Genomic DNA, 27,028 nt, shown 5'->3' on the forward strand with positions numbered 1-27,028 from the left:
GGCGTGTGCAGCCCTCTCCTCCCACGGCATATTCTACAGCCCTCTCCTCCCACGGCATATTCTACAGCCCTCTCCTCCCACGGCAGTATTCTACAGCCCTCTCCTCCCACGGCGGCATTCTACAGCCCTCTCCTCCCACGGCATTATTCTACAGCCCTCTCCTCCCACGGCGGCATTCTACAGCCCTCTCCTCCCACGGCGGCATTCTACAGCCCTCTCCTCCCACGGCGGCATTATACAGCCCTCTCCTCTCCTCCCACGGCAGCATTCTACAGCCCTCTCCTCCCACGGCAGCATTCTACAGCCCTCTCCTCCCACGGCAGCATTCTACAGCCCTCTCCTCCCACGGCAGCATTCTACAGCCCTCTCCTCCCACGGCGGCATTCTACAGCCCTCTCCTCCCACGGCGGCATTCTGCAGCCCTCTCCTCCCACGGCGGCATTATACAGCCCTCTCCTCTCCTCCCACGGCAGCATTCTACAGCCCTCTCCTCCCACGGCAGCATTCTACAGCCCTCTCCTCCCACGGCAGCATTCTACAGCCCTCTCCTCCCACGGCGGCATTATACAGCCCTCTCCTCCCACGGCGGCATTCTGCAGCCCTCTCCTCCCACGGCGGCATTCTACAGCCCTCTCCTCCCACGGCGGCGTTCTACAGCCCTCTCCTCCCACGGCGGTATTCTACAGCCCTCTCCTCCCACGGCGGCATTCTGCAGCCCTCTCCTCCCACGGCGGCATTATACAGCCCTCTCCTCTCCTCCCACGGCAGCATTCTACAGCCCTCTCCTCCCACGGCAGCATTCTACAGCCCTCTCCTCCCACGGCGGCATTATACAGCCCTCTCCTCCCACGGCGGCATTCTGCAGCCCTCTCCTCCCACGGCGGCATTCTACAGCCCTCTCCTCCCACGGCGGTATTCTACAGCCCTCTCCTCCCACGGCGGCATTCTACAGCCCTCTCCTCCCACGGCGGCATTCTACAGCCCTCTCCTCCCACGGCGGCATTCTACAGCCCTCTCCTCCCACAGCGGCATTCTACAGCCCTCTCCTCCCACGACATTATTCTACAGCCCTCTCCTCCCACGGCGGCATTCTACAGCCCTCTCCTCCCACGGAGGTATTCTACAGCCCTCTCCTCCCACGGCGGTATTCTACAGCCCTCTCCTCCCACGGCGGCATTCTACAGCCCTCTCCTCCCACGGCGGCATTCTACAGCCCTCTCCTCCCACGGCGGTATTCTACAGCCCTCTCCTCCCACGGCGCCATTCTGCAGCCCTCTCCTCCCACGGCGGCATTCTGCAGCCCTCTCCTCCCACGGCAGCATTCTACAGCCCTCTCCTCCCACGGCGGCATTCTACAGCCCTCTCCTCCCACGGCGGTATTCTACAGCCTTCTCCTCCCACGGCGGCATTATACAGCCCTCTCCTCCCACGGTGGCGTTCTGCAGCCCTCTCCTCCCACGGCGGCGTTCTACAGCCCTCTCCTCCCACGGCGGCATTCTACAGCCCTCTCCTCCCACGGCGGCATTCTACAGCCCTCTCCTCCCACGGCGGCATTCTACAGCCCTCTCCTCCCACGGCGGCATTCTGCAGCCCTCTCCTCCCACGGCGGCATTCTACAGCCCTCTCCTCCCACGGCGGCATTCTGCAGCCCTCTCCTCCCACGGCGGCATTCTGCAGCCCTCTCCTCCCACGGCGGCGTTCTACAGCCTTCTCCTCCCACGGCGGGGTTCGACAGCCCTCTCCTCCCACGGCGGTATTATACAGCCCTCTCCTCCCACGGCGGTATTCTACAGCCCTCTCCTCCCACGGCGGTATTCTACAGCCCTCTCCTCCCACGGCGGTATTCTACAGCCCTCTCCTCCCACGGTGGCATTCTACAGCCCTCTCCTCCCACGGCGGTATTCTACAGTCCTCTTCTCCCACGGCGGTATTCTACAGCCCTCTCCTCCCACGGCGGCGTTCTACAGCCCTCTCCTCCCACGGCGGTGTTATACAGCACTCTCCTCCCATGGCGGTATTATACAGCACTCTCCTCCCATGGCGGCATTCTACAGCCCTCTCCTCCCACGGCGGTATTATACAGCAGTCTCCTCCCACGGCAGCATTATACAGCCCTCTCCTCCCACGGCAGCATTATACAGCCCTCTCCTCCCACGGCAGCATTATACAGCCCTCTCCTCCCACGGCTGCATTCTACAGCCCTCTCCTCCCACGGAGGCATTCTACAGCCCTCTCCTCCCACGGCTGCATTCTACAGCCCTCTCCTCCCACGGAGGCATTCTACAGCCCTCTCCTCCCACGGCGGTATTATACAGCACTCTCCTCCCACGGCGGTATTATACAGCCCTCTCCTCCCACGGCGGTATTCTATAGCCCTCTCCTCCCACGGTGGTATTATACAGCACTCTCCTCCCACGGCAGCATTCTACAGCCCTCTCCTCCCACGGCGGCATTCTACAGCCCTCTCCTCCCACGGCGGTATTATACAGCACTCTCCTCCCACAGCGGCATTCTACAGCCCTCTCCTCCCACGGCAGCATTCTACAGCCCTCTCCTCCCACGGCGGTATTCTACAGCCGGCACCTGCCTGTAACAGCAGTGACTGGAGCTAAACGCCCATGACTTAACCCCTTATCTGTCACCAGATTTGTGCTATGTAATCTGAGAGCAGCATGATGTAGGGGCAGAGACCCTGATTCCAGGGATAGATCACTTACTGAGCTGCTTGCTACAATGCAGCCACCCGCCTGTCCGCACTGCTGCACTGTTAATGGTGGAGGGTTAAAGGGGTTTTCCAAATGACAGAATGTGACTTCATCTCCAACATGCTGGGTAATTCACATTACTGCCTGATTCCTTTTCACGTCTCCTCAACAAGATGCTTTTTTTCAGGAATGATCCATCCACAATGGAAAAGGAGAAAAACAAAATGACCGAGACGATAATAAATCTCACCTTGGAGATCATTTACCTGCTTACTGCAGAGGTGAGGGATTCTGGGAAATGTGTCACATGATGTCTCCTATCTATATTACTAAGGCAGTGACATGACTGCAGAGGTGAGGGATTCTGGGAAATGTGTCACATGACGTCACTTATCTGTATTACTAAGGCAGTGACAGGATGCAGAGGTGAGGGATTCTGGGAAATGTGTCACATGACGTCTCCTATCTGTATTACTAAGGCAGTGACATGACTGCAGAGGTGAGGGATTCTGGGAAATGTGTCACATGACGTCACCTATCTGTATTACTAAGGCAGTGACATGACTGTAGAGGTGAGGGATTCTGGGAAATGTGTCACATGATGTCTCCTATCTGTATTACTAAGGCCGTGACATGACTGTAGAGGTGAGGGATTCTGGGAAATGTGTCACATGATGTCTCCTATCTGTATTACTAAGGCCGTGACATGACTGTAGAGGTGAGGGATTCTGGGAAATGTGTCACATGATGTCTCCTATCTGTATTACTAAGGCAGTGACATGACTGTAGAGGTGAGGGATTCTGGGAAATGTGTCACATGACGTCACCTATCTGTATTACTAAGGCCGTGACATGACTGCAGAGGTGAGGGATTCTGGGAAATGTGTCACATGATGTCTCCTATCTGTATTACTAAGGCAGTGACATGACTGCAGAGGTGAGGGATTCTGGGAAATGTGTCACATGATGTCTCCTATCTGTATTACTAAGGCCGTGACATGACTGTAGAGGTGAGGGATTCTGGGAAATGTGTCACATGACGTCACTTATCTGTATTACTAAGGCCGTGACATAACTGCAGAGGTGAGGGATTCTGGGAAATGTGTCACATGACGTCACCTATCTGTATTACTAAGGCCGTGACATGACTGCAGAGGTGAGGGATTCTGGGAAATGTGTCACATGATGTCACTTATCTGTATTACTAAGGCAGTGACATGACTGCAGAGGTGAGGGATTCTGGGAAATGTGTCACATGATGTCTCCTATCTGTATTACTAAGGCCGTGACATGACTGTAGAGGTGAGGGATTCTGGGAAATGTGTCACATGATGTCTCCTATCTGTATTACTAAGGCCGTGACATGACTGTAGAGGTGAGGGATTCTGGGAAATGTGTCACATGACGTCACTTATCTGTATTACTAAGGCCGTGACATAACTGCAGAGGTGAGGGATTCTGGGAAATGTGTCACATGACGTCTCCTATCTGTATTACTAAGGCAGTGACATGACTGTAGAGGTGAGGGATTCTGGGAAATGTGTCACATGACGTTACCTATCTGTATTACTAAGGCAGTGACATAACTGCAGAGGTGAGGGATTCTGGGAAATGTGTCACATGATGTCTCCTATCTGTATTACTAAGGCAGTGACATGACTGCAGAGGTGAGGGATTCTGGGAAATGTGTCACATGACGTCACCTATCTGTATTACTAAGGCCGTGACATGACTGTAGAGGTGAGGGATTCTGGGAAATGTGTCACATGATGTCTCCTATCTGTATTACTAAGGCAGTGACATGACTGCAGAGGTGAGGGATTCTGGGAAATGTGTCACATGATGTCTCCTATCTGTATTACTAAGGCAGTGACATGACTGTAGAGGTGAGGGATTCTGGGAAATGTGTCACATGACGTCACCTATCTGTATTACTAAGGCAGTGACATGACTGTAGAGGTGAGGGATTCTGGGAAATGTGTCACATGACGTCACCTATCTGTATTACTAAGGCCGTGACAGGATGCAGAGGTGAGGGATTCTGGGAAATGTGTCACATGACGTCACCTATCTGTATTACTAAGGCCGTGACATGACTGTAGAGGTGAGGGATTCTGGGAAATGTGTCACATGATGTCTCCTATCTGTATTACTAAGGCCGTGACATGACTGTAGAGGTGAGGGATTCTGGGAAATGTGTCACATGATGTCTCCTATCTGTATTACTAAGGCCGTGACATGACTGTAGAGGTGAGGGATTCTGGGAAATGTGTCACATGATGTCTCCTATCTGTATTACTAAGGCCGTGACATAACTGCAGAGGTGAGGGATTCTGGGAAATGTGTCACATGATGTCTCCTATCTGTATTACTAAGGCAGTGACATGACTGTAGAGGTGAGGGATTCTGGGAAATGTGTCACATGACGTCACCTATCTGTATTACTAAGGCCGTGACAGGATGCAGAGGTGAGGGATTCTGGGAAATGTGTCACATGACGTCACTTATCTGTATTACTAAGGCCGTGACATGACTGCAGAGGTGAGGGATTCTGGGAAATGTGTCACATGACGTCTCCTATCCGTATTACTAAGGCAGTGACAGGATGCAGAGGTGAGGGATTCTGGGAAATGTGTCACATGATGTCTCCTATCTGTATTACTAAGGCCGTGACAGGATGCAGAGGTGAGGGATTCTGGGAAATGTGTCACATGATGTCTCCTATCTATATTACTAAGGCAGTGACATGACTGCAGAGGTGAGGGATTCTGGGAAATGTGTCACATGACGTCACTTATCTGTATTACTAAGGCAGTGACAGGATGCAGAGGTGAGGGATTCTGGGAAATGTGTCACATGACGTCTCCTATCTGTATTACTAAGGCAGTGACATGACTGCAGAGGTGAGGGATTCTGGGAAATGTGTCACATGACGTCACCTATCTGTATTACTAAGGCCGTGACAGGATGCAGAGGTGAGGGATTCTGGGAAATGTGTCACATGACGTCTCCTATCCGTATTACTAAGGCAGTGACAGGATGCAGAGGTGAGGGATTCTGGGAAATGTGTCACATGATGTCTCCTATCTGTATTACTAAGGCCGTGACAGGATGCAGAGGTGAGGGATTCTGGGAAATGTGTCACATGATGTCTCCTATCTATATTACTAAGGCAGTGACATGACTGCAGAGGTGAGGGATTCTGGGAAATGTGTCACATGACGTCACTTATCTGTATTACTAAGGCAGTGACAGGATGCAGAGGTGAGGGATTCTGGGAAATGTGTCACATGACGTCTCCTATCTGTATTACTAAGGCAGTGACATGACTGCAGAGGTGAGGGATTCTGGGAAATGTGTCACATGACGTCACCTATCTGTATTACTAAGGCCGTGACAGGATGCAGAGGTGAGGGATTCTGGGAAATGTGTCACATGACGTCACCTATCTGTATTACTAAGGCAGTGACATGACTGCAGAGGTGAGGGATTCTGGGAAATGTGTCACATGACGTCACCTATCTGTATTACTAAGGCAGTGACATGACTGTAGAGGTGAGGGATTCTGGGAAATGTGTCACATGATGTCTCCTATCTGTATTACTAAGGCAGTGACATGACTGCAGAGGTGAGGGATTCTGGGAAATGTGTCACATGACGTTACCTATCTGTATTACTAAGGCCGTGACATGACTGCAGAGGTGAGGGATTCTGGGAAATGTGTCACATGATGTCACTTATCTGTATTACTAAGGCAGTGACAGGATGCAGAGGTGAGGGATTCTGGGAAATGTGTCACATGACGTCTCCTATCTGTATTACTAAGGCAGTGACATGACTGCAGAGGTGAGGGATTCTGGGAAATGTGTCACATGACGTCACCTATCTGTATTACTAAGGCCGTGACAGGATGCAGAGGTGAGGGATTCTGGGAAATGTGTCACATGACGTCACCTATCTGTATTACTAAGGCAGTGACATGACTGCAGAGGTGAGGGATTCTGGGAAATGTGTCACATGACGTCACCTATCTGTATTACTAAGGCAGTGACATGACTGTAGAGGTGAGGGATTCTGGGAAATGTGTCACATGATGTCTCCTATCTGTATTACTAAGGCCGTGACATGACTGTAGAGGTGAGGGATTCTGGGAAATGTGTCACATGATGTCTCCTATCTGTATTACTAAGGCCGTGACATGACTGTAGAGGTGAGGGATTCTGGGAAATGTGTCACATGATGTCTCCTATCTGTATTACTAAGGCCGTGACATGACTGTAGAGGTGAGGGATTCTGGGAAATGTGTCACATGACGTCACCTATCTGTATTACTAAGGCCGTGACATGACTGCAGAGGTGAGGGATTCTGGGAAATGTGTCACATGATGTCTCCTATCTGTATTACTAAGGCCGTGACATGACTGCAGAGGTGAGGGATTCTGGGAAATGTGTCACATGACGTCACCTATCTGTATTACTAAGGCCGTGACAGGATGCAGAGGTGAGGGATTCTGGGAAATGTGTCACATGACGTCACCTATCTGTATTACTAAGGCCGTGACATAACTGCAGAGGTGAGGGATTCTGGGAAATGTGTCACATGACGTCACCTATCTGTATTACTAAGGCAGTGACATGACTGTAGAGGTGAGGGATTCTGGGAAATGTGTCACATGATGTCTCCTATCTGTATTACTAAGGCCGTGACATAACTGCAGAGGTGAGGGATTCTGGGAAATGTGTCACATGACGTCTCCTATCTGTATTACTAAGGCAGTGACATGACTGTAGAGGTGAGGGATTCTGGGAAATGTGTCACATGACGTCACCTATCTGTATTACTAAGGCCGTGACAGGATGCAGAGGTGAGGGATTCTGGGAAATGTGTCACATGACGTCACCTATCTGTATTACTAAGGCAGTGACATGACTGTAGAGGTGAGGGATTCTGGGAAATGTGTCACATGATGTCTCCTATCTGTATTACTAAGGCCGTGACATGACTGTAGAGGTGAGGGATTCTGGGAAATGTGTCACATGATGTCTCCTATCTGTATTACTAAGGCCGTGACATGACTGTAGAGGTGAGGGATTCTGGGAAATGTGTCACATGACGTCACTTATCTGTATTACTAAGGCCGTGACATGACTGTAGAGGTGAGGGATTCTGGGAAATGTGTCACATGACGTCACCTATCTGTATTACTAAGGCCGTGACAGGATGCAGAGGTGAGGGATTCTGGGAAATGTGTCACATGACGTCACTTATCTGTATTACTAAGGCCGTGACATGACTGTAGAGGTGAGGGATTCTGGGAAATGTGTCACATGATGTCTCCTATCTGTATTACTAAGGCCGTGACATAACTGCAGAGGTGAGGGATTCTGGGAAATGTGTCACATGATGTCTCCTATCTGTATTACTAAGGCAGTGACATGACTGTAGAGGTGAGGGATTCTGGGAAATGTGTCACATGACGTCACCTATCTGTATTACTAAGGCAGTGACATGACTGTAGAGGTGAGGGATTCTGGGAAATGTGTCACATGACGTCACCTATCTGTATTACTAAGGCCGTGACAGGATGCAGAGGTGAGGGATTCTGGGAAATGTGTCACATGACGTCACCTATCTGTATTACTAAGGCAGTGACATGACTGTAGAGGTGAGGGATTCTGGGAAATGTGTCACATGATGTCTCCTATCTGTATTACTAAGGCCGTGACATGACTGCAGAGGTGAGGGATTCTGGGAAATGTGTCACATGACGTCACCTATCTGTATTACTAAGGCCGTGACATGACTGTAGAGGTGAGGGATTCTGGGAAATGTATCACATGATGTCTCCTATCTGTATTACTAAGGCCGTGACATGACTGTAGAGGTGAGGGATTCTGGGAAATGTGTCACATGATGTCTCCTATCTGTATTACTAAGGCCGTGACATGACTGTAGAGGTGAGGGATTCTGGGAAATGTGTCACATGATGTCTCCTATCTGTATTACTAAGGCCGTGACATAACTGCAGAGGTGAGGGATTCTGGGAAATGTGTCACATGATGTCTCCTATCTGTATTACTAAGGCAGTGACATGACTGTAGAGGTGAGGGATTCTGGGAAATGTGTCACATGACGTCACCTATCTGTATTACTAAGGCAGTGACATGACTGTAGAGGTGAGGGATTCTGGGAAATGTGTCACATGACGTCACCTATCTGTATTACTAAGGCCGTGACAGGATGCAGAGGTGAGGGATTCTGGGAAATGTGTCACATGACGTCACTTATCTGTATTACTAAGGCCGTGACATGACTGCAGAGGTGAGGGATTCTGGGAAATGTGTCACATGATGTCTCCTATCTGTATTACTAAGGCCGTGACAGGATGCAGAGGTGAGGGATTCTGGGAAATGTGTCACATGACGTCACTTATCTGTATTACTAAGGCCGTGACATGACTGCAGAGGTGAGGGATTCTGGGAAATGTGTCACATGACGTCTCCTATCCGTATTACTAAGGCAGTGACAGGATGCAGAGGTGAGGGATTCTGGGAAATGTGTCACATGATGTCTCCTATCTGTATTACTAAGGCCGTGACATAACTGCAGAGGTGAGGGATTCTGGGAAATGTGTCACATGACGTCTCCTATCCGTATTACTAAGGCAGTGACAGGATGCAGAGGTGAGGGATTCTGGGAAATGTGTCACATGATGTCTCCTATCTGTATTACTAAGGCCGTGACATAACTGCAGAGGTGAGGGATTCTGGGAAATGTGTCACATGACGTCACCTATCTGTATTACTAAGGCCGTGACATGACTGCAGAGGTGAGGGATTCTGGGAAATGTGTCACATGACGTCACCTATCTGTATTACTAAGGCCGTGACATGACTGCAGAGGTGAGGGATTCTGGGAAATGTGTCACATGACGTCACCTATCTGTATTACTAAGGCCGTGACATGACTGCAGAGGTGAGGGATTCTGGGAAATGTGTCACATGACGTCACCTATCTGTATTACTAAGGCCGTGACATGACTGCAGAGGTGAGGGATTCTGGGAAATGTGTCACATGACGTCACCTATCTGTATTACTAAGGCCGTGACATGACTGCAGAGGTGAGGGATTCTGGGAAATGTGTCACATGATGTCTCCTATCTGTATTACTAAGGCAGTGACATGACTGCAGAGGTGAGGGATTCTGGGAAATGTGTCACATGACGTCACCTATCTGTATTACTAAGGCAGTGACATGACTGCAGAGGTGAGGGATTCTGGGAAATGTGTCACATGACGTCACTTATCTGTATTACTAAGGCAGTGACAGGATGCAGAGGTGAGGGATTCTGGGAAATGTGTCACATGATGTCTCCTATCTGTATTACTAAGGCCGTGACATGACTGCAGAGGTGAGGGATTCTGGGAAATGTGTCACATGACGTCACTTATCTGTATTACTAAGGCCGTGACAGGATGCAGAGGTGAGGGATTCTGGGAAATGTGTCACATGACGTCTCCTATCTGTATTACTAAGGCAGTGACATGACTGCAGAGGTGAGGGATTCTGGGAAGTGTCACATGATGTCTCCTATCTGTATTACTAAGGCAGTGACAGGATGCAGAGGTGAGGGATTCTGGGAAATGTGTCACATGATGTCTCCTATCTGTATTACTAAGGCAGTGACATGACTGCAGAGGTGAGGGATTCTGGGAAATGTGTCACATGACGTCAATTATCTGTATTACTAAGGCCGTGACATGACTGCAGAGGTGAGGGATTCTGGGAAATGTGTCACATGATGTCTCCTATCTGTATTACTAAGGCCGTGACATGACTGCAGAGGTGAGGGATTCTGGGAAATGTGTCACATGACGTCACTTATCTGTATTACTAAGGCCGTGACATGACTGCAGAGGTGAGGGATTCTGGGAAATGTGTCACATGACGTCACTTATCTGTATTACTAAGGCCGTGACATGACTGCAGAGGTGAGGGATTCTGGGAAATGTGTCACATGACGTCACTTATCTGTATTACTAAGGCAGTGACAGGATGCAGAGGTGAGGGATTCTGGGAAATGTGTCACATGATGTCTCCTATCTATATTACTAAGGCAGTGACATGACTGCAGAGGTGAGGGATTCTGGGAAATGTGTCACATGACGTCACTTATCTGTATTACTAAGGCCGTGACATGACTGCAGAGGTGAGGGATTCTGGGAAATGTGTCACATGACGTTACCTATCTGTATTACTAAGGCCGTGACATGACTGCAGAGGTGAGGCATTCTGGGAAATGTGTCACATGACGTCACCTATCTGTATTACTAAGGCAGTGACAGGATGCAGAGGTGAGGGATTCTGGGAAATGTGTCACATGACGTCACTTATCTGTATTACTAAGGCAGTGACAGGATGCAGAGGTGAGGGATTCTGGGAAATGTGTCACATGATGTCTCCTATCTGTATTACTAAGGCCGTGACATAACTGCAGAGGTGAGGGATTCTGGGAAATGTGTCACATGACGTCACTTATCTGTATTACTAAGGCAGTGACAGGATGCAGAGGTGAGGGATTCTGGGAAATGTGTCACATGACGTCTCCTATCTGTATTACTAAGGCAGTGACAGGATGCAGAGATGAGGGATTCTGGGAAATGTGTCACATGACGTCACCTATCTGTATTACTAAGGCAGTGACATGACTGCAGAGGTGAGGGATTCTGGGAAATGTGTCACATGACGTCACTTATCTGTATTACTAAGGCAGTGACAGGATGCAGAGGTGAGGGATTCTGGGAAATGTGTCACATGACGTCTCCTATCTGTATTACTAAGGCAGTGACATGACTGCAGAGGTGAGGGATTCTGGGAAATGTGTCACATGACGTCACCTATCTGTATTACTAAGGCAGTGACATGACTGTAGAGGTGAGGGATTCTGGGAAATGTGTCACATGATGTCTCCTATCTGTATTACTAAGGCCGTGACATGACTGTAGAGGTGAGGGATTCTGGGAAATGTGTCACATGATGTCTCCTATCTGTATTACTAAGGCCGTGACATGACTGTAGAGGTGAGGGATTCTGGGAAATGTGTCACATGATGTCTCCTATCTGTATTACTAAGGCAGTGACATGACTGTAGAGGTGAGGGATTCTGGGAAATGTGTCACATGACGTCACCTATCTGTATTACTAAGGCCGTGACATGACTGCAGAGGTGAGGGATTCTGGGAAATGTGTCACATGATGTCTCCTATCTGTATTACTAAGGCAGTGACATGACTGCAGAGGTGAGGGATTCTGGGAAATGTGTCACATGATGTCTCCTATCTGTATTACTAAGGCCGTGACATGACTGTAGAGGTGAGGGATTCTGGGAAATGTGTCACATGATGTCTCCTATCTGTATTACTAAGGCCGTGACATGACTGTAGAGGTGAGGGATTCTGGGAAATGTGTCACATGACGTCACTTATCTGTATTACTAAGGCCGTGACATAACTGCAGAGGTGAGGGATTCTGGGAAATGTGTCACATGACGTCACCTATCTGTATTACTAAGGCCGTGACATGACTGCAGAGGTGAGGGATTCTGGGAAATGTGTCACATGATGTCACTTATCTGTATTACTAAGGCAGTGACATGACTGCAGAGGTGAGGGATTCTGGGAAATGTGTCACATGATGTCTCCTATCTGTATTACTAAGGCCGTGACATGACTGTAGAGGTGAGGGATTCTGGGAAATGTGTCACATGATGTCTCCTATCTGTATTACTAAGGCCGTGACATGACTGTAGAGGTGAGGGATTCTGGGAAATGTGTCACATGACGTCACTTATCTGTATTACTAAGGCCGTGACATAACTGCAGAGGTGAGGGATTCTGGGAAATGTGTCACATGACGTCTCCTATCTGTATTACTAAGGCAGTGACATGACTGTAGAGGTGAGGGATTCTGGGAAATGTGTCACATGACGTTACCTATCTGTATTACTAAGGCAGTGACATAACTGCAGAGGTGAGGGATTCTGGGAAATGTGTCACATGATGTCTCCTATCTGTATTACTAAGGCAGTGACATGACTGCAGAGGTGAGGGATTCTGGGAAATGTGTCACATGACGTCACCTATCTGTATTACTAAGGCCGTGACATGACTGTAGAGGTGAGGGATTCTGGGAAATGTGTCACATGATGTCTCCTATCTGTATTACTAAGGCAGTGACATGACTGCAGAGGTGAGGGATTCTGGGAAATGTGTCACATGATGTCTCCTATCTGTATTACTAAGGCAGTGACATGACTGTAGAGGTGAGGGATTCTGGGAAATGTGTCACATGACGTCACCTATCTGTATTACTAAGGCAGTGACATGACTGTAGAGGTGAGGGATTCTGGGAAATGTGTCACATGACGTCACCTATCTGTATTACTAAGGCCGTGACAGGATGCAGAGGTGAGGGATTCTGGGAAATGTGTCACATGACGTCACCTATCTGTATTACTAAGGCCGTGACATGACTGTAGAGGTGAGGGATTCTGGGAAATGTGTCACATGATGTCTCCTATCTGTATTACTAAGGCAGTGACATGACTGTAGAGGTGAGGGATTCTGGGAAATGTGTCACATGATGTCTCCTATCTGTATTACTAAGGCCGTGACATGACTGTAGAGGTGAGGGATTCTGGGAAATGTGTCACATGATGTCTCCTATCTGTATTACTAAGGCCGTGACATAACTGCAGAGGTGAGGGATTCTGGTAAATGTGTCACATGATGTCTCCTATCTGTATTACTAAGGCAGTGACATGACTGTAGAGGTGAGGGATTCTGGGAAATGTGTCACATGACGTCACCTATCTGTATTACTAAGGCCGTGACAGGATGCAGAGGTGAGGGATTCTGGGAAATGTGTCACATGACGTCACTTATCTGTATTACTAAGGCCGTGACATGACTGCAGAGGTGAGGGATTCTGGGAAATGTGTCACATGACGTCTCCTATCCGTATTACTAAGGCAGTGACAGGATGCAGAGGTGAGGGATTCTGGGAAATGTGTCACATGATGTCTCCTATCTGTATTACTAAGGCCGTGACAGGATGCAGAGGTGAGGGATTCTGGGAAATGTGTCACATGATGTCTCCTATCTATATTACTAAGGCAGTGACATGACTGCAGAGGTGAGGGATTCTGGGAAATGTGTCACATGACGTCACTTATCTGTATTACTAAGGCAGTGACAGGATGCAGAGGTGAGGGATTCTGGGAAATGTGTCACATGACGTCTCCTATCTGTATTACTAAGGCAGTGACATGACTGCAGAGGTGAGGGATTCTGGGAAATGTGTCACATGACGTCACCTATCTGTATTACTAAGGCCGTGACAGGATGCAGAGGTGAGGGATTCTGGGAAATGTGTCACATGACGTCTCCTATCCGTATTACTAAGGCAGTGACAGGATGCAGAGGTGAGGGATTCTGGGAAATGTGTCACATGATGTCTCCTATCTGTATTACTAAGGCCGTGACAGGATGCAGAGGTGAGGGATTCTGGGAAATGTGTCACATGATGTCTCCTATCTATATTACTAAGGCAGTGACATGACTGCAGAGGTGAGGGATTCTGGGAAATGTGTCACATGACGTCACTTATCTGTATTACTAAGGCAGTGACAGGATGCAGAGGTGAGGGATTCTGGGAAATGTGTCACATGACGTCTCCTATCTGTATTACTAAGGCAGTGACATGACTGCAGAGGTGAGGGATTCTGGGAAATGTGTCACATGACGTCACCTATCTGTATTACTAAGGCCGTGACAGGATGCAGAGGTGAGGGATTCTGGGAAATGTGTCACATGACGTCACCTATCTGTATTACTAAGGCAGTGACATGACTGCAGAGGTGAGGGATTCTGGGAAATGTGTCACATGACGTCACCTATCTGTATTACTAAGGCAGTGACATGACTGTAGAGGTGAGGGATTCTGGGAAATGTGTCACATGATGTCTCCTATCTGTATTACTAAGGCAGTGACATGACTGCAGAGGTGAGGGATTCTGGGAAATGTGTCACATGACGTTACCTATCTGTATTACTAAGGCCGTGACATGACTGCAGAGGTGAGGGATTCTGGGAAATGTGTCACATGATGTCACTTATCTGTATTACTAAGGCAGTGACAGGATGCAGAGGTGAGGGATTCTGGGAAATGTGTCACATGACGTCTCCTATCTGTATTACTAAGGCAGTGACATGACTGCAGAGGTGAGGGATTCTGGGAAATGTGTCACATGACGTCACCTATCTGTATTACTAAGGCCGTGACAGGATGCAGAGGTGAGGGATTCTGGGAAATGTGTCACATGACGTCACCTATCTGTATTACTAAGGCAGTGACATGACTGCAGAGGTGAGGGATTCTGGGAAATGTGTCACATGACGTCACCTATCTGTATTACTAAGGCAGTGACATGACTGTAGAGGTGAGGGATTCTGGGAAATGTGTCACATGATGTCTCCTATCTGTATTACTAAGGCCGTGACATGACTGTAGAGGTGAGGGATTCTGGGAAATGTGTCACATGATGTCTCCTATCTGTATTACTAAGGCCGTGACATGACTGTAGAGGTGAGGGATTCTGGGAAATGTGTCACATGATGTCTCCTATCTGTATTACTAAGGCCGTGACATGACTGTAGAGGTGAGGGATTCTGGGAAATGTGTCACATGATGTCTCCTATCTGTATTACTAAGGCCGTGACATGACTGTAGAGGTGAGGGATTCTGGGAAATGTGTCACATGACGTCACCTATCTGTATTACTAAGGCCGTGACATGACTGCAGAGGTGAGGGATTCTGGGAAATGTGTCACATGATGTCTCCTATCTGTATTACTAAGGCCGTGACATGACTGCAGAGGTGAGGGATTCTGGGAAATGTGTCACATGACGTCACCTATCTGTATTACTAAGGCCGTGACAGGATGCAGAGGTGAGGGATTCTGGGAAATGTGTCACATGACGTCACCTATCTGTATTACTAAGGCCGTGACATGACTGTAGAGGTGAGGGATTCTGGGAAATGTGTCACATGATGTCTCCTATCTGTATTACTAAGGCCGTGACATAACTGCAGAGGTGAGGGATTCTGGGAAATGTGTCACATGACGTCTCCTATCTGTATTACTAAGGCAGTGACATGACTGTAGAGGTGAGGGATTCTGGGAAATGTGTCACATGACGTCACCTATCTGTATTACTAAGGCCGTGACAGGATGCAGAGGTGAGGGATTCTGGGAAATGTGTCACATGACGTCACCTATCTGTATTACTAAGGCAGTGACATGACTGTAGAGGTGAGGGATTCTGGGAAATGTGTCACATGATGTCTCCTATCTGTATTACTAAGGCCGTGACATGACTGTAGAGGTGAGGGATTCTGGGAAATGTGTCACATGACGTCACTTATCTGTATTACTAAGGCCGTGACATGACTGTAGAGGTGAGGGATTCTGGGAAATGTGTCACATGACGTCACCTATCTGTATTACTAAGGCCGTGACAGGATGCAGAGGTGAGGGATTCTGGGAAATGTGTCACATGACGTCACTTATCTGTATTACTAAGGCCGTGACATGACTGTAGAGGTGAGGGATTCTGGGAAATGTGTCACATGATGTCTCCTATCTGTATTACTAAGGCCGTGACATAACTGCAGAGGTGAGGGATTCTGGGAAATGTGTCACATGATGTCTCCTATCTGTATTACTAAGGCCGTGACATGACTGCAGAGGTGAGGGATTCTGGGAAATGTGTCACATGACGTCACCTATCTGTATTACTAAGGCCGTGACATGACTGTAGAGGTGAGGGATTCTGGGAAATGTATCACATGATGTCTCCTATCTGTATTACTAAGGCCGTGACATGACTGTAGAGGTGAGGGATTCTGGGAAATGTGTCACATGATGTCTCCTATCTGTATTACTAAGGCCGTGACATGACTGTAGAGGTGAGGGATTCTGGGAAATGTGTCACATGATGTCTCCTATCTGTATTACTAAGGCCGTGACATAACTGCAGAGGTGAGGGATTCTGGGAAATGTGTCACATGATGTCTCCTATCTGTATTACTAAGGCAGTGACATGACTGTAGAGGTGAGGGATTCTGGGAAATGTGTCACATGACGTCACCTATCTGTATTACTAAGGCAGTGACATGACTGTAGAGGTGAGGGATTCTGGGAAATGTGTCACATGACGTCACCTATCTGTATTACTAAGGCCGTGACAGGATGCAGAGGTGAGGGATTCTGGGAAATGTGTCACATGACGTCACTTATCTGTATTACTAAGGCCGTGACATGACTGCAGAGGTGAGGGATTCTGGGAAATGTGTCACATGATGTCTCCTATCTGTATTACTAAGGCCGTGACAGGATGCAGAGGTGAGGGATTCTGGGAAATGTGTCACATGACGTCACTTATCTGTATTACTAAGGCCGTGACATGACTGCAGAGGTGAGGGATTCTGGGAAATGTGTCACATGACGTCTCCTATCCGTATTACTAAGGCAGTGACAGGATGCAGAGGTGAGGGATTCTGGGAAATGTGTCACATGATGTCTCCTATCTGTATTACTAAGGCCGTGACATAACTGCAGAGGTGAGGGATTCTGGGAAATGTGTCACATGACGTCTCCTATCCGTATTACTAAGGCAGTGACAGGATGCAGAGGTGAGGGATTCTGGGAAATGTGTCACATGATGTCTCCTATCTGTATTACTAAGGCCGTGACATAACTGCAGAGGTGAGGGATTCTGGGAAATGTGTCACATGACGTCACCTATCTGTATTACTAAGGCCGTGACATGACTGCAGAGGTGAGGGATTCTGGGAAATGTGTCACATGACGTCACCTATCTGTATTACTAAGGCCGTGACATGACTGCAGAGGTGAGGGATTCTGGGAAATGTGTCACATGACGTCACCTATCTGTATTACTAAGGCCGTGACATGACTGCAGAGGTGAGGGATTCTGGGAAATGTGTCACATGACGTCACCTATCTGTATTACTAAGGCCGAGACATGACTGCAGAGGTGAGGGATTCTGGGAAATGTGTCACATGACGTCACCTATCTGTATTACTAAGGCCGTGACATGACTGCAGAGGTGAGGGATTCTGGGAAATGTGTCACATGATGTCTCCTATCTGTATTACTAAGGCAGTGACATGACTGCAGAGGTGAGGGATTCTGGGAAATGTGTCACATGACGTCACCTATCTGTATTACTAAGGCAGTGACATGACTGCAGAGGTGAGGGATTCTGGGAAATGTGTCACATGACGTCACTTATCTGTATTACTAAGGCAGTGACAGGATGCAGAGGTGAGGGATTCTGGGAAATGTGTCACATGATGTCTCCTATCTGTATTACTAAGGCCGTGACATGACTGCAGAGGTGAGGGATTCTGGGAAATGTGTCACATGACGTCACTTATCTGTATTACTAAGGCCGTGACAGGATGCAGAGGTGAGGGATTCTGGGAAATGTGTCACATGACGTCACTTATCTGTATTACTAAGGCCGTGACATGACTGCAGAGGTGAGGGATTCTGGGAAATGTGTCACATGACGTCACTTATCTGTATTACTAAGGCCGTGACATGACTGCAGAGGTGAGGGATTCTGGGAAGTGTCACATGATGTCTCCTATCTGTATTACTAAGGCAGTGACAGGATGCAGAGGTGAGGGATTCTGGGAAATGTGTCACATGATGTCTCCTATCTGTATTACTAAGGCAGTGACATGACTGCAGAGGTGAGGGATTCTGGGAAATGTGTCACATGACGTCACTTATCTGTATTACTAAGGCCGTGACATGACTGCAGAGGTGAGGGATTCTGGGAAATGTGTCACATGATGTCTCCTATCTGTATTACTAAGGCCGTGACATGACTGCAGAGGTGAGGGATTCTGGGAAATGTGTCACATGACGTCACTTATCTGTATTACTAAGGCCGTGACATGACTGCAGAGGTGAGGGATTCTGGGAAATGTGTCACATGACGTCACTTATCTGTATTACTAAGGCCGTGACATGACTGCAGAGGTGAGGGATTCTGGGAAATGTGTCACATGACGTCACTTATCTGTATTACTAAGGCAGTGACAGGATGCAGAGGTGAGGGATTCTGGGAAATGTGTCACATGATGTCTCCTATCTATATTACTAAGGCAGTGACATGACTGCAGAGGTGAGGGATTCTGGGAAATGTGTCACATGACGTCACTTATCTGTATTACTAAGGCCGTGACATGACTGCAGAGGTGAGGGATTCTGGGAAATGTGTCACATGACGTTACCTATCTGTATTACTAAGGCCGTGACATGACTGCAGAGGTGAGGCATTCTGGGAAATGTGTCACATGACGTCACCTATCTGTATTACTAAGGCAGTGACAGGATGCAGAGGTGAGGGATTCTGGGAAATGTGTCACATGACGTCACTTATCTGTATTACTAAGGCAGTGACAGGATGCAGAGGTGAGGGATTCTGGGAAATGTGTCACATGATGTCTCCTATCTGTATTACTAAGGCCGTGACATAACTGCAGAGGTGAGGGATTCTGGGAAATGTGTCACATGACGTCACTTATCTGTATTACTAAGGCAGTGACAGGATGCAGAGGTGAGGGATTCTGGGAAATGTGTCACATGACGTCTCCTATCTGTATTACTAAGGCAGTGACAGGATGCAGAGATGAGGGATTCTGGGAAATGTGTCACATGACGTCACCTATCTGTATTACTAAGGCAGTGACATGACTGCAGAGGTGAGGGATTCTGGGAAATGTGTCACATGACGTCACCTATCTGTATTACTAAGGCCGTGACATGACTGCAGAGGTGAGGGATTCTGGGAAATGTGTCACATGACGTCACTTATCTGTATTACTAAGGCAGTGACATGACTGTAGAGGTGAGGGATTCTGGGAAATGTGTCACATGATGTCTCCTATCTGTATTACTAAGGCCGTGACATGACTGCAGAGGTGAGGGATTCTGGGAAATGTCACATGACGTCTCCTATCTGTATTACTAAGGCCGTGACATGACTGCAGAGGTGAGGGATTCTGGGAAATGTCACATGACGTCACTTATCTGTATTACTAAGGCAGTGACATGACTGCAGAGGTGAGGGATTCTGGGAAATGTGTCACATGACGTCACTTATCTGTATTACTAAGGCCGTGACATGACTGCAGAGGTGAGGGATTCTGGGAAGTGTCACATGATGTCTCCTATCTGTATTACTAAGGCAGTGACAGGATGCAGAGGTGAGGGATTCTGGGAAATGTGTCACATGATGTCTCCTATCTGTATTACTAAGGCAGTGACATGACTGCAGAGGTGAGGGATTCTGGGAAATGTGTCACATGATGTCTCCTATCTGTATTACTAAGGCAGTGACATGACTGCAGAGGTGAGGGATTCTGGGAAATGTGTCACATGACGTCACTTATCTGTATTACTAAGGCCGTGACATGACTGCAGAGGTGAGGGATTCTGGGAAATGTGTCACATGATGTCTCCTATCTGTATTACTAAGGCCGTGACATGACTGCAGAGGTGAGGGATTCTGGGAAATGTGTCACATGACGTCACTTATCTGTATTACTAAGGCCGTGACATGACTGCAGAGGTGAGGGATTCTGGGAAATGTGTCACATGACGTCACTTATCTGTATTACTAAGGCAGTGACAGGATGCAGAGGTGAGGGATTCTGGGAAATGTGTCACATGATGTCTCCTATCTATATTACTAAGGCAGTGACATGACTGCAGAGGTGAGGGATTCTGGGAAATGTGTCACATGACGTCACTTATCTGTATTACTAAGGCCGTGACATGACTGCAGAGGTGAGGGATTCTGGGAAATGTGTCACATGACGTTACCTATCTGTATTACTAAGGCCGTGACATGACTGCAGAGGTGAGGCATTCTGGGAAATGTGTCACATGACGTCACCTATCTGTATTACTAAGGCAGTGACAGGATGCAGAGGTGAGGGATTCTGGGAAATGTGTCACATGACATCACTTATCTGTATTACTAAGGCCGTGACAGGATGCAGAGGTGAGGGATTCTGGGAAATGTGTCACATGACGTCACTTATCTGTATTACTAAGGCAGTGACAGGATGCAGAGGTGAGGGATTCTGGGAAATGTGTCACATGACGTCACTTATCTGTATTACTAAGGCAGTGACAGGATGCAGAGGTGAGGGATTCTGGGAAATGTGTCACATGACGTCTCCTATCTGTATTACTAAGGCAGTGACAGGATGCAGAGATGAGGGATTCTGGGAAATGTGTCACATGACGTCACCTATCTGTATTACTAAGGCAGTGACATGACTGTAGAGGTGAGGGATTCTGGGAAATGTGTCACATGACGTCACCTATCTGTATTACTAAGGCCGTGACAGGATGCAGAGGTGAGGGATTCTGGGAAATGTGTCACATGACGTCACCTATCTGTATTACTAAGGCCGTGACATGACTGCAGAGGTGAGGGATTCTGGGAAATGTGTCACATGACGTCACTTATCTGTATTACTAAGGCAGTGACATGACTGTAGAGGTGAGGGATTCTGGGAAATGTGTCACATGATGTCTCCTATCTGTATTACTAAGGCCGTGACATGACTGCAGAGGTGAGGGATTCTGGGAAATGTCACATGACGTCTCCTATCTGTATTACTAAGGCCGTGACATGACTGCAGAGGTGAGGGATTCTGGGAAATGTCACATGACGTCACTTATCTGTATTACTAAGGCAGTGACATGACTGCAGAGGTGAGGGATTCTGGGAAATGTGTCACATGATGTCACTTATCTGTATTACTAAGGCAGTGACATAACTGCAGAGGTGAGGGATTCTGGGAAATGTGTCACATGACGTCACTTATCTGTATTACTAAGGCCGTGACATGACTGCAGAGGTGAGGGATTCTGGGAAATGTGTCACATGACGTCACTTATCTGTATTACTAAGGCCGTGACAGGATGCAGAGGTGAGGCATTCTGGGAAATGTGTCACATGACGTCACTTATCTGTATTACTAAGGCCGTGACATGACTGCAGAGGTGAGGGATTCTGGGAAATGTGTCACATGACGTCACTTATCTGTATTACTAAGGCCGTGACATGACTGCAGAGGTGAGGGATTCTGGGAAATGTGTCACATGACGTCACTTATCTGTATTACTAAGGCAGTGACAGGATGCAGAGGTGAGGGATTCTGGGAAATGTGTCACATGATGTCTCCTATCTATATTACTAAGGCAGTGACATGACTGCAGAGGTGAGGGATTCTGGGAAATGTGTCACATGACGTCACTTATCTGTATTACTAAGGCCGTGACATGACTGCAGAGGTGAGGGATTCTGGGAAATGTGTCACATGACGTTACCTATCTGTATTACTAAGGCCGTGACATGACTGCAGAGGTGAGGCATTCTGGGAAATGTGTCACATGACGTCACCTATCTGTATTACTAAGGCAGTGACAGGATGCAGAGGTGAGGGATTCTGGGAAATGTGTCACATGACGTCACTTATCTGTATTACTAAGGCAGTGACAGGATGCAGAGGTGAGGGATTCTGGGAAATGTGTCACATGATGTCTCCTATCTGTATTACTAAGGCCGTGACATAACTGCAGAGGTGAGGGATTCTGGGAAATGTGTCACATGACGTCACTTATCTGTATTACTAAGGCAGTGACAGGATGCAGAGGTGAGGGATTCTGGGAAATGTGTCACATGACGTCTCCTATCTGTATTACTAAGGCAGTGACAGGATGCAGAGATGAGGGATTCTGGGAAATGTGTCACATGACGTCACCTATCTGTATTACTAAGGCAGTGACATGACTGCAGAGGTGAGGGATTCTGGGAAATGTGTCACATGACGTCACCTATCTGTATTACTAAGGCCGTGACATGACTGCAGAGGTGAGGGATTCTGGGAAATGTGTCACATGACGTCACTTATCTGTATTACTAAGGCAGTGACATGACTGTAGAGGTGAGGGATTCTGGGAAATGTGTCACATGATGTCTCCTATCTGTATTACTAAGGCCGTGACATGACTGCAGAGGTGAGGGATTCTGGGAAATGTCACATGACGTCTCCTATCTGTATTACTAAGGCCGTGACATGACTGCAGAGGTGAGGGATTCTGGGAAATGTCACATGACGTCACTTATCTGTATTACTAAGGCAGTGACATGACTGCAGAGGTGAGGGATTCTGGGAAATGTGTCACATGACGTCACTTATCTGTATTACTAAGGCCGTGACATGACTGCAGAGGTGAGGGATTCTGGGAAGTGTCACATGATGTCTCCTATCTGTATTACTAAGGCAGTGACAGGATGCAGAGGTGAGGGATTCTGGGAAATGTGTCACATGATGTCTCCTATCTGTATTACTAAGGCAGTGACATGACTGCAGAGGTGAGGGATTCTGGGAAATGTGTCACATGATGTCTCCTATCTGTATTACTAAGGCAGTGACATGACTGCAGAGGTGAGGGATTCTGGGAAATGTGTCACATGACGTCACTTATCTGTATTACTAAGGCCGTGACATGACTGCAGAGGTGAGGGATTCTGGGAAATGTGTCACATGATGTCTCCTATCTGTATTACTAAGGCCGTGACATGACTGCAGAGGTGAGGGATTCTGGGAAATGTGTCACATGACGTCACTTATCTGTATTACTAAGGCCGTGACATGACTGCAGAGGTGAGGGATTCTGGGAAATGTGTCACATGACGTCACTTATCTGTATTACTAAGGCAGTGACAGGATGCAGAGGTGAGGGATTCTGGGAAATGTGTCACATGATGTCTCCTATCTATATTACTAAGGCAGTGACATGACTGCAGAGGTGAGGGATTCTGGGAAATGTGTCACATGACGTCACTTATCTGTATTACTAAGGCCGTGACATGACTGCAGAGGTGAGGGATTCTGGGAAATGTGTCACATGACGTTACCTATCTGTATTACTAAGGCCGTGACATGACTGCAGAGGTGAGGCATTCTGGGAAATGTGTCACATGACGTCACCTATCTGTATTACTAAGGCAGTGACAGGATGCAGAGGTGAGGGATTCTGGGAAATGTGTCACATGACATCACTTATCTGTATTACTAAGGCCGTGACAGGATGCAGAGGTGAGGGATTCTGGGAAATGTGTCACATGACGTCACTTATCTGTATTACTAAGGCAGTGACAGGATGCAGAGGTGAGGGATTCTGGGAAATGTGTCACATGACGTCACTTATCTGTATTACTAAGGCAGTGACAGGATGCAGAGGTGAGGGATTCTGGGAAATGTGTCACATGACGTCTCCTATCTGTATTACTAAGGCAGTGACAGGATGCAGAGATGAGGGATTCTGGGAAATGTGTCACATGACGTCACCTATCTGTATTACTAAGGCAGTGACATGACTGTAGAGGTGAGGGATTCTGGGAAATGTGTCACATGACGTCACCTATCTGTATTACTAAGGCCGTGACAGGATGCAGAGGTGAGGGATTCTGGGAAATGTGTCACATGACGTCACCTATCTGTATTACTAAGGCCGTGACATGACTGCAGAGGTGAGGGATTCTGGGAAATGTGTCACATGACGTCACTTATCTGTATTACTAAGGCAGTGACATGACTGTAGAGGTGAGGGATTCTGGGAAATGTGTCACATGATGTCTCCTATCTGTATTACTAAGGCCGTGACATGACTGCAGAGGTGAGGGATTCTGGGAAATGTCACATGACGTCTCCTATCTGTATTACTAAGGCCGTGACATGACTGCAGAGGTGAGGGATTCTGGGAAATGTCACATGACGTCACTTATCTGTATTACTAAGGCAGTGACATGACTGCAGAGGTGAGGGATTCTGGGAAATGTGTCACATGATGTCACTTATCTGTATTACTAAGGCAGTGACATAACTGCAGAGGTGAGGGATTCTGGGAAATGTGTCACATGACGTCACTTATCTGTATTACTAAGGCCGTGACATGACTGCAGAGGTGAGGGATTCTGGGAAATGTGTCACATGACGTCACTTATCTGTATTACTAAGGCCGTGACAGGATGCAGAGGTGAGGCATTCTGGGAAATGTGTCACATGACGTCACTTATCTGTATTACTAAGGCCGTGACATGACTGCAGAGGTGAGGGATTCTGGGAAATGTGTCACATGACGTCACTTATCTGTATTACTAAGGCAGTGACATGTCTGCAGAGGTGAGGGATTCTGGGAAATGTGTCACATGACGTTACCTATCTGTATTACTAAGGCAGTGACATGACTGCAGAAGTGAGGGATTCTGGGAAATGTGTCACATGACGTCACCTATCTGTATTACTAAGGCCGTGACATGACTGCAGAGGTGAGGGATTCTGGGAAATGTGTCACATGACGTCACTTATCTGTATTACTAAGGCCGTGACATGACTGCAGAGGTGAGGGATTCTGGGAAATGTGTCACATGACGTCACCTATCTGTATTACTAAGGCCGTGACAGGATGCAGAGGTGAGGGATTCTGGGAAATGTGTCACATGATGTCTCCTATCTGTATTACTAAGGCCGTGACATAACTGCAGAGGTGAGGGATTCTGGGAAATGTGTCACATGACGTCACCTATCTGTATTACTAAGGCCGTGACATGACTGCAGAGGTGAGGGATTCTGGGAAATGTGTCACATGACGTCACCTATCTGTATTACTAAGGCCGTGACATAACTGCAGAGGTGAGGGATTCTGGGAAATGTGTCACATGACGTTACCTATCTGTATTACTAAGGCAGTGACATGACTGCAGAGGTGAGGGATTCTGGGAAATGTGTCACATGACGTCACTTATCTGTATTACTAAGGCCGTGACAGGATGCAGAGGTGAGGGATTCTGGGAAATGTGTCACATGACGTCACTTATCTGTATTACTAAGGCCGTGACAGGATGCAGAGGTGAGGGATTCTGGGAAATGTGTCACATGACGTCACTTATCTGTATTACTAAGGCCGTGACATGACTGCAGAGGTGAGGGATTCTGGGAAATGTGTCACATGACGTCACTTATCTGTATTACTAAGGCCGTGACATGACTGCAGAGGTGAGGGATTCTGGGAAATGTGTCACATGACGTTACCTATCTGTATTACTAAGGCCGTGACAGGATGCAGAGGTGAGGGATTCTGGGAAATGTGTCACATGACGTCACTTATCTGTATTACTAAGGCCGTGACAGGATGCAGAGGTGAGGGATTCTGGGAAATGTGTCACATGATGTCTCCTATCTGTATTACTAAGGCAGTGACAGGATGCAGAGGTGAGGGATTCTGGGAAATGTGTCACATGACGTCACCTATCTGTATTACTAAGGCCGTGACAGGATGCAGAGGTGAGGGATTCTGGGAAGTGTCACATGATGTCTCCTATCTGTATTACTAAGGCCGTGACATAACTGCAGAGGTGAGGGATTCTGGGAAATGTGTCACATGACGTCACCTATCTGTATTACTAAGGCAGTGACATGACTGCAGAGGTGAGGGATTCTGGGAAATGTGTCACATGACGTCACTTATCTGTATTACTAAGGCCGTGACATAACTGCAGAGGTGAGGGATTCTGGGAAATGTGTCACATGACGTCACCTATCTGTATTACTAAGGCCGTGACAGGATGCAGAGGTGAGGGATTCTGGGAAATGTGTCACATGACGTCTCCTATCTGTATTACTAAGGCAGTGACATGACTGCAGAGGTGAGGGATTCTGGGAAATGTGTCACATGACGTCACTTATCTGTATTACTAAGGCAGTGACATGACTGCAGAGGTGAGGGATTCTGGGAAATGTGTCACATGACGTCTCCTATCTGTATTACTAAGGCCGTGACATGACTGCAGAGGTGAGGGATTCTGGGAAATGTGTCACATGACGTCACTTATCTGTATTACTAAGGCCGTGACAGGATGCAGAGGTGAGGGATTCTGGGAAATGTGTCACATGACGTCACCTATCTGTATTACTAAGGCCGTGACAGGATGCAGAGGTGAGGGATTCTGGGAAATGTGTCACATGACGTCACCTATCTGTATTACTAAGGCCGTGACAGGATGCAGAGGTGAGGGATTCTGGGAAATGTGTCACATGATGTCTCCTATCTGTATTACTAAGGCAGTGACAGGATGCA

General features: G+C 47.7%; 2 protein-coding genes across 3 annotated transcripts in view; one reads left to right on the forward strand and one right to left on the reverse strand.

Moving 5' to 3' along the window:
* Positions 1–27,028, reverse strand: part of LOC143806127 (uncharacterized) — a 50,135-nt gene that overhangs the window by 5,825 nt on the left and 17,282 nt on the right. The gene's annotated exons all lie outside the window — the stretch shown is intronic.
* Positions 1–27,028, forward strand: part of LOC143806122 (uncharacterized) — a 36,038-nt gene that overhangs the window by 299 nt on the left and 8,711 nt on the right. For both annotated transcript variants that reach the window (XM_077286088.1, XM_077286086.1), the window contains exon 2: positions 2,893–2,986. In XM_077286088.1, the coding sequence (XP_077142203.1) occupies positions 2,893–2,986 (94 nt within the window). The remainder of the gene's footprint in view (positions 1–2,892; positions 2,987–27,028) is intronic.

This window comes from Ranitomeya variabilis, chromosome 2 (genome assembly GCF_051348905.1).
Source record: "Ranitomeya variabilis isolate aRanVar5 chromosome 2, aRanVar5.hap1, whole genome shotgun sequence".
Taxonomy (NCBI): Eukaryota; Metazoa; Chordata; class Amphibia; order Anura; family Dendrobatidae; genus Ranitomeya; species Ranitomeya variabilis.